At 49.1% G+C, this 9,406-nt stretch overlaps 1 protein-coding gene across 1 annotated transcript; it reads left to right on the plus strand.

Moving 5' to 3' along the window:
• The first annotated feature begins 2,726 nt into the window (after positions 1-2,726).
• LOC136548917 (lysine-rich arabinogalactan protein 19-like) lies at positions 2,727-3,650 on the plus strand. The gene is made up of 2 exons (XM_066540273.1): positions 2,727-3,229; positions 3,635-3,650. Exons 1-2 carry the CDS (start codon positions 2,727-2,729, stop codon positions 3,648-3,650), a joined length of 519 nt encoding a protein of 172 aa, XP_066396370.1.
• The last annotated feature ends 5,756 nt before the right edge of the window (positions 3,651-9,406 follow it).

Here is a 9,406-nt window from a genome sequence, read left to right on the forward strand (position 1 = left end):
GAGCCTATACTATACACCATTTGTCATAATAATAATAATATATCAGGTGCTTTATGTTTTTCTCACTATAAAATGTCTTTGCACTTGTGAAAATTTTAGTTATAATATTTTAGGACCATAGAACTGAGTTGACACTTGACACCGATATTAGTGGGCGACACAAATAAATAGGAGAGCAAAGGAGGAAGACGGCTTTACCAAGACTTACTCGAAAACGCCTCTGAAATTATTGGGGAGCATGATGACAAGCAATAGATGTCAAGTTTGAAAACCCTTGTTAAGGTTGAAGTCTCCACTTGAGCCACCACCACAACAAGGATGCTTCAACTCGCTTGCCTTTTTTTCCCCCACTGCACCTTTCATACTCCACTAGGAGTTGAGTCCCATAGGTGTGGAGGTCAAAATTTAGGTAAAGATTCAAATTTTGAATAATAACTGGGTTTTCCATAACCCCGAGTAAATCCAAACCTGAATGACTATCATGCCTGGTGATGCGGACCACCACCAATTGTTTTGACAAGGTAAAGGGAAACTAAAAAGATAGATATGCTGACTAGCTAGCTGCTGAAGGAGATATTAATTCACATGTTGATGTGGACCAAAGATAACTCACACAGGCCATCATTGTCTTCAGGAACAACTTGTGCACTCTACACCTCTAGGGTACACAGTTTTCATAGAGGACTTTGTTTTGTTTTTGCCTAAACACTGCATGACTCCAGACTAGCTTGGCATGTAGTGTAATACTGTGTCCTCCTATCCGTGACTGTCGTAGTCGTACCTTTTGTTGTGTAATCCAGGTGCATGAATGTTGCATAATATTGGCATGGCTTTGGTAAATAAAAAAGAGATTGTCTTGGCCGGCGTGGCTTCCTGCAACAGTAATGGGACATGATATATAGCTAGAGTTGAAAGAACGTGCAACAGCCAACAGGTAGAGGTAGCGCAGCACCAGAAAGGGCAGAATCAGCAGTGATTTCTGTGCGTGATAGGCCACTCTTTCTACATGAGCATCACTTGGTTGTAGAAAAGCTTAGGGTGTGTTTGGTTGAGCTGTGGCTGTGGAAAAAAGCTGCTGTGAGCTGTGGAAAAGCTGCTGTGGGCTGTGAGCTGTAGAAAAGCTGAAAGCTGTTTGGTTAAACAAGTATAAAATATACCTTCTATCTTTATCTCTCTTGAAACAACTATGAAAAAGCTTTTTATGCCACCAATTTCGAAAAGCAGAAAGCCAAAAGCCAAAATCAGGGTCAAACCAGCTTTCAAAAATATACTACGGAAAAACAGCTGCTTCTGAAAAAGCAGCCTGAAAAAGCAGCTCCTTTGGTTGGGCTTTTGGCTTTTTGGGCTAAAAGCCAAAGCCAAAAGCCCAACCAAACGCACCCTTAGTATACGAGCTTTTTGCTGGTACCCACCAGTAGAGATGTCCTGGTTTGTAAGCATCGTACGTGATAACGTGCACTAAACCTTCTCAAATTTTTATCACATCCTCCACATATATACGATATCATGACATCTCGACAAGTTTCATGATTTTTGGACTTTCGTTTGCATTTTATAGAATTTAAAAATAATTCGTCCGCAAGTTCGTGGTCATGTTTCGTGAACAAGATGTTCGAAATTTCGGGTCCGTTCCTAGATACGGCCTCACACTACACTCAATACCATGAATATCATTTTTTGAATTATTAAATTCTATTATTCGATGCACGTGCAGTTCAAATTTGCATTTTTTAAAAAAAATCAATTAAATGAAATAAATTAACTAAATATAGCAAACAGTTCGGGAAATGTACCAAATTTTGACATGGAGTACCAAGTACTGTAAGAGGACTAAAGAAAAAATTTGGAGGTCAAAATACAAAAAAAAATTGGTTTGCCAAGTGTCATATTTTGACACTCGGCAAACATGCTCTTTGTCGAGTGCCATCTGCCAGGCACTCGGCAAAGTGTTCCCTTTGCCGAGTGTCCGTGGGGACACTCGGCAAAGAGCGTGCCAAATTTTTTTTTAAAATGTTTGCGGAGTGCCTCTCCGCCCGACACTCGGCAAAGTGGTATTTAAAAAAAACGATGCAGTGCGGTTTAGGGTTTAGATTTCAAAAAAAAGAAAAACACGTTTGCCGAGTGCCCCAATCTGACACTCGGCAAACCGGCCTCCTTTGCGGAGTGTCTGTGGGGACACTCGGCAAAGAGCGTGCCAAATTTTTTTTTAAATGTTTGCCGAGTGCCTCTCCGTCCGGCACTCGGCAAAGTGGTATTTTTAAAAAAAACGATGCAGTGCGGTTTAGGGTTTAGATTTAAAAAAAAAGGAAAACACGTTTGCCGAGTGCCTCGATCTGGCACTTGGCAAACCGGCCTCCTTTGCCGAGTGTCCGTGGGGACACTCGGCAAAGAGCGTGCCAATTTTTTTTTAAAATGTTTGCCGAGTGCCTCTCCGCCCGGCACTCGGCAAAGTGGTATTTTTTTAAAGAAAAGATGCAGTGCGGTTTAGGGTTTAGATTTCAAAAAAAAGGAAAACACGTTTGCCGAGTGCCCGATCTGGCACTCGGCAAACCGGCCTCCTTTGCCGAGTGCCAGATCGGGGCACTCGTCAAACGGCCCATCCACTTAGACAAACCAGCCTCCCTCCCACCCACACACGCACACACGCGCGCCACCGTCCCGCCCCGCCCCCACCCCGGCCGGCCCAACGTCCCGCCCCGCCCGCGCACGGCGCCCCCCCCACCGGCATGCCCCCACCCCGCCGTCCCGCCCCGCCCCACGCACGCCCCGCCCACGCACGGCGCGTGGCCCCACCGGCGTGCCCCCACCCCGCCATCTCGCCCCGCCCCGCGCACGGCGGCGGCCCCCCCCCCCGCGGCCATGCCCCCACCCCGTCGTCCCGCCCCGCCGTCCCGCCCCGCCCGCGCACGGCGGCGCGCCCCCGCCGCTGTGCCCCCGCCGCTCCGCCGTCCGCGCACGCCGGCGTGCCCCCACCGTCTTCGCCCGCCGGCCCGCCCACACCGGCGCGCCTCCGCCGGCCGCCTCGGACACCGTGGGCCACCGGCGCCCGCCGCCCCACACCCGCCGCTCTAACCCCGCGGCCCGCGCCCCAGCCCACGGCAGCGCTGCCCTGGCCCTCTCGGCGCGACCCCAGCCATCCTCGATGTGCCCCCGACCACCGCGGCCATCCTCTCCCCGTCCCCGGCATGCCTCGGCCGACCCCGACGCCCTCCCAGCCCCGACACCATAGGTGAGTAGTAGAGTAGCAATGGTAGTATGTTTTAGTAGAAGTAGAGTTCGGTAGAGAGTAGTAGTAGTAGTAGTAGGTGGTTGTGGTGGTGGGTAGTAGTAGTACAGTAGGTGGTTATGGTGGTAGTAGTAGTAATAGGTGGTGGTGGTGGTGGTTGTAGTAGTAGAAGAGTATAGTGGCGGCGGTGGTGGTGGTTGTAGTAGTAGAAGAGTAGAGTGGCGGCGGCGGCGGCGGTGGTGGTGGTTGAATGTGACTTGGCAATGATATGTTGAATTGAATGCATATGTATATGTGGTTGTCGGCCATCGTGCCATATGTTTTTTTGCAGGTTTGGATACCTCACCGTGCAGGGGAGGTTCTGCCGAAATTTTGAACTAAGATAGTATTTTGTTCTTTTTTTTGCAGAGAAGAGCCGTCGTAGCCGAGCCGGAGTATCTCGGCGACCCCGATCGTCTTCCTCACCACTGCAGGTCTGCCTGCACCGCGTCGCCTCGCCACTGCACCGACCCGCCACGGCCCCGTTAGCCTGACTCCATCGCCACCCTAGGTATAACCCCTCTTTCCGTATCATGGTCGTAGATCGCGTAACCCAGTTAGGCGTCTCTCGTTCGAAAGAGATACGGTTGGAGGTATGTAGATCTTTGCATATCTACGACCGTATCTGTTTTGGATTGTCCATGTTTTTTGGACAGCCCACGGATGCGTAGATGGGTTAGTTTTCATGGTCTGTTCTGATCCGAGATAGAGTTTCGGCATCACCTCCCTGTTGTTCTCCGGATACGCACTCTTCTTTGGCAGGACGTGTATCTGGAGAACAGCGGGGAGGTGCAGCCAAAATTCTATCTCGGATAGGAGTAGAGCATGGAGACTAACCTCATCTACGCATCTGCGGGTGAGATTAGGACCTATCCTCACCTATTAGATAGTAGAAACACCATGTAGATGCAATTGATGGTTACTTTGCTCGGTGATACATATGTTAGAGGATGGATGACCGTCAGTGGATGTACACGGGCCAGAGAAGTCAGAGTGATTACACCAATGAATGGATGAACAAGACCAATGCTTTCTTGAACAGTGCATTTGGCAAGGCTACTAAAGGACATTGCCTAGTTTTGTGTCCCTGTAGCAAATGTGGAAACAGGAGAAGGGTAAACAAGGTGGAAATGGGTAAACATCTTGTAAAGAATGGATTTACGTCGGACTACACCCAGTGGGTCCACCATGGTGAAGCCCATCGTATGAGAGAGGAGGTGGTGAGACCACGGGTGGAGGCTTTTGATGCTGATGCCGAGGTAGCAGACATGTTAGATGACTTTCACCAAGGATAGTTCGATGAGGGACGTGAGAAGGAGGAGATGGAGGCAGCCGTACAGGCGTTCTACGACATGATGGACTCGGCATAGAAACCCCTTTATGATCGGTCAATGGTGACTCAACTGGATGCCATTGAATGCTTAATGGGGTTAAAGTCCGAGTTAAACTTGAGTCGAGAAGGCTTTGATAAGATGTTGACCGTTTAGGCGAACAGTGTGTACGTGTCGCGCTAGCAACAGATGGGTTCAATCCTTATGGAATGATGGCTGCCCCATACACATGTTGGCCCGTCTTCGTTATCCTTCTTAATCTCCCCCCGGTGTCTCCTTTCAACGACATAACGTATTCTTGTCGTTGATAATTCCTGAACACCCAGGGAGTAATATGGGTGTGTTCATGGAGCCCGTGTTTGATGAATTGGTCCGTGCTTGGGACGAAGGGGTATGGACATACGATCGAGCTACAAAGACAACCTTCAAAATGCACGTTTGGTACCACTACTCCCTGCATGACTTCCTGGCGTATGGGATATTCTGCGCCTGGTGTGTTCACGGGAATTTCCCATGCCCAATATGCAAGGAAGGTGTGAGGTTCATTTGGTTGCAGAAGGGTGGCAAGTATTCGTCGTTCGACATACATCGTCAATTCCTACCTCTTGACCATCTATTCAGACAAGACATCAAGAACTTTACGAAAGGTGTCAAAGTGACAAACCCTGCACCGCGGATGATGACTGGTGTCGAGGTTCATGCTCAGATAGATGCTCTCGTGCCCAATGAAGAAGGTGGTTTTGTGGGATATGGTGAGCAACATATGTGGACTCATATCTCGGGCATGATGAGGCTCCCCTATTTCGATGACCTTCTTCTGCCACATAACATTGATGTAATGCACACTGAAAAGAATGTCGCCGAGGCACTTTGGGCAACACTCATGGATACTAAAAAGTCTAAGGACAACCCTAAGGCTAGAGTAGACTTGGCAACGTTGTGCGATAGACCAAATCAAGAGATGCAGCCTCTTAGTCGTGGCAAGACCTGGAGAAGGCCTAAGGCCGATTTCGTCTTGAAAAAGGACCAAAGGAGGGAAGTACTTGAATGGATCCAGATGCTAATGTTCCCTGATGGGTATGCAGCGAATCTAAAGAGGGGACTAAACTTAGGCACTCTGCGAGTCGACGGGATGAAGAGTCATGACTACCACATATGGATTGAGCGGCTTCTTCCGGTGATGGTTCGAGGCTATGTCCCGGAGCATGTCTGGCAAGTGCTGGCAGAGTTGAGCTACTTATTCTGCCAGCTTTGTGCCAAGGAGCTCTCTCAGACCGTCATTGATGATTTGGAAAAAGCGGCACCCGTGTTGCTATGTAAGTTGGAGAAGATCTTTCCACCCGGCTTCTTCTTGCCGATGCAGCATTTGATTGTGCACCTCCCGTATGAGGCACGGATGGGGGCCCATGCAGGACCGTTGGTGCTATCCAATCGAGAGATGTCTGAAGACTCTTCGCAAAAAATGTAGAAATAAAACCAAAATTGAGGCTTCCATTGCAGAGGCATACATTCTAGAGGAGGTGTCGAACTTCACAGAGAAATACTACACTGAGAACCTTCCTAGCGTTTATAATCTACCCCCTCGTTACAATGCTGGTGAAAATGAATCGAACCTCAGCCTTTTCCAAGGGCAACTCGAAAGTGCAAGTGCATCGACCACTAAGCAATTGAAAATGAAGAGTGGCGCAGTATCAAGCTATATGTGTTGACCAACCTTGTCGAGGTGCAGCCGTTCATTGGGTAAGTTCTGAACGAACTTGTTTCATTTCGCTGTATGTCCTTGTTTCTTCGTCCAACCCCCTTGTTTCTCGTTGGTACAGAGAATTTCTTCGTCAATCCTGGCATGGATCAAGGCAACCTACCCCGCAAGAAAATGATACCCTTCTTTCACAGGGTGCGGGACCAGAGAGCCTCGATTTCATTTGTTGGTTCAAACAGAAAGCCCAAACTGATGCGCCTATAAGTGATGAGCTGAGATAGGTTGCAAACGGCTGTGTCGTTAGGGCCAAGTCATTTACTGGTTATGACGTGAATGGATATCGTTTTCACACAGCAAGCTACGAGCAGAGTTGGCCCAATCGAAAAACCACCAACAGCGGAGTTGTTACGCCCGGCTCTGATGGACTCGACTATTATGGAAGAATTGAAGAAATCTACGAACTATCATTCTATGGTTCCAAACCTCTTACTCCTATCATATTCAAATGCCACTGGTTTCATCCTGGAGTAACAAGACGAACCCCTAAGCTTGGGCTAGTCGAGATTCGATATGATTCCGTCTATCTAGGAAAAGATGTCTACATTGTGGCTCAATAGACCGTCCGGGTTTATTATACGTCATACGCGTGCAAAGACGCCGAGCATCTTAAGGGTTGGTCTATTGTGCACAAGGTATCGCCGCACGGTAAACTACCTATCCCAAACGATGAAGATTACTACTTCAACCCAAACACATATGATGGAGAGTTCTATCAAGAAGATGGGCTACAAGGGAGGTTTGACATAGACTTAACTGAAGAGATAGGAATGGAAGTAGACAATGAAAGGGATGATGACGAGGACGCTGGAGACGAGGTGCGAAATCTGAAGGACATACAAATGCTTGAGCTATTACGTTTCGGCAATGACAATGAAGACAACATTCCTCCTTCGGATAGTGTTGATGAGTTGGACAATGTTGATAGTGATGACGAGACCTATGATCCAGCTAATCTCAATCATGAAGATTATTTCTAATACATGTAATACTATGTTTTTTGTAATTATGTTTTGCTCATTTTTGCATATATTTCTAATACATGTATTACTATGTTTTTTGTAATTATGTTTTGTTCATTTTTGCACCTATTTCTAATTACGTCTTGTTTTTCTTTTTTATTGTAGGCGATTGAACAAAGATGGCGGGCGACCGTCATAGGTCCGTGAACTCGATTTACCAAAGACCACGCTAGCTACAGGAGGAGGTGGAGGGGGCGGCGGAGGGATCGAACAGGAGGAGGAGGAGGAGGACCGTTAGCCACAGGAGGGGGCCGTCTCCTCCCACGCCCGTGAGGAGGAGCTAGAGGAGGAGGTGGCGCACGTGGATGAGTCAGATGAGGAGCTGGTTTGGCAGACGAACGAGGAGGAGGGGCCACATGAGGACGAGTCTCCTCCCACATCGTGGGAGGCGGCAGGCACGGGTTCCGCTTCCTCCGACTCCTCTTCAAGTGTCTACTTGCGAGGTCCTGCGAGCCTCCCACAGGTTCCGCTTCCTCACCAACGCCCAGTGATTCGCCCCGAAGGGCAAAAGTAAGTAACTTTATATGTTATCACCACTACTTCATATGATATGATGAAAAAAACTATTAATTTTTCTTAATCACTTGTGCAGGAACTGGGTGGTTGTGTCGGGTGGTAGCGCACGACTAGTCAATGGCATCATGGGTCTTCTGTGCAGGCAACACTTCCCCGGCATTGTCACGTACGCATCGAAGACAGAGTCGGCCTACTCGTTTGACCACTACGCTGTCGCCCCCGTTGTGGAGTACCCTAACAAGGCGGCGCGGGTGAAGGCAGAGTTTTGGGTAAGTATCCCTCACACAACATTGCTCAATATGTCGCATTCATTTGACTTTTCTTGAAATAATGAATGGATACATCGTTTTTGTATGCAGACTTATTATAGATGCGAGGAAGGATTTGAGGCCAGGGCGGAGCAGGTGACTACCAAAGCCTGTAAAAAACTCATCACCGACATGCATCGCGAGGTGCGCATCCAGGCCATCGTAACCTACTATGGGTCAAAGCTTGGAGAGAGGAAAACCAAGAAAGACGCAAGAGAGATGCAGCTGACCAGGGAGCAGTACCTTGAGGTAAATGAAGAACATCAATATTGATTTGTTTTGAGATTAAGTTGGTTTAATTTGATCTTCTTATATGTCCAATACTTGATGATGTGTAGATGATTCCCTAGTGGTGCCAAGCGTATCCCGAGTGCTGGGCGATGATGATGGAGAGGTGGTTCACGGAGGAGTACCTCAAGATGCACAGGGATGCCCAGGACCGTCGTTTACAGATGCAAGGTCCAGCACACCGTCAAGGCAGCCGCAGCCTCGCCGGATACAAACAAGCATGGGTACGCGAATTCATTTATCTATTGTGACACTCAGTTCTGCCTGATTTCTAATCATCGTGCTGTCTTTCTCGCAGTCGGCGTCACATAGTGGCCAGGCTTGCTTGGACTTCCAGGCATGGTGTATGGCCCACAAGGGCAAGGCGACGTCCGACGTCTCCTTCAACCTGGAGGACCCACCCAAGGCATACATGAACCCGAGCGTCCACTCCCGCATCAGTGAGTACACTGAGGTGGCGAGGTCGCTCCATGGGCCAGACCATGATCCGAGCACCCAGGACTTCGATGGAGAGGCCGTCATGAGGGCGGGGCAAGGCAAGAAGCATGGGTGGTTCTGGCTTGGCGACGGCGTCATTGACACGGCCTCTACTCCCTCTCTCTCCCAGATCCGAGCACGGAGCACGAGCGAGAGCCCGGCCATTCGCACACGGCTGACCGCTGCACAGCACTGGGTCGATGCACTCGATGTTATTCATGTTTTACTCATCATACATTGATCTTTACACACCTTAATGAGCTTTGCATTACTGAAACATTGGAGTGAAATATTGCAGGCCCGGCTAGAACAAGAAATGAGGCAACGTTAGGAGCTGGAGGCCGGGCAGCAGAGGATGGCGGCCCAGCTGGAGGCCGAGCGGGCTGAGCGGCAGGCCCCGACGCAGAGGCTTACGAACATTATGGAGTTCCTACAAGGGCTTG

The sequence above is a fragment of the Miscanthus floridulus genome, chromosome 4, assembly GCF_019320115.1.
Source record: "Miscanthus floridulus cultivar M001 chromosome 4, ASM1932011v1, whole genome shotgun sequence".
Lineage (NCBI taxonomy): Eukaryota > Viridiplantae > Streptophyta > Magnoliopsida > Poales > Poaceae > Miscanthus > Miscanthus floridulus.

Coding starts and splice junctions, on each gene's coding strand:
- LOC136548917 (XM_066540273.1), top strand. CDS start 2,727: ATGCCCCCACCCCGCCGTCCCGCCCCGCCCCACGCACGCCCCGCCCAC.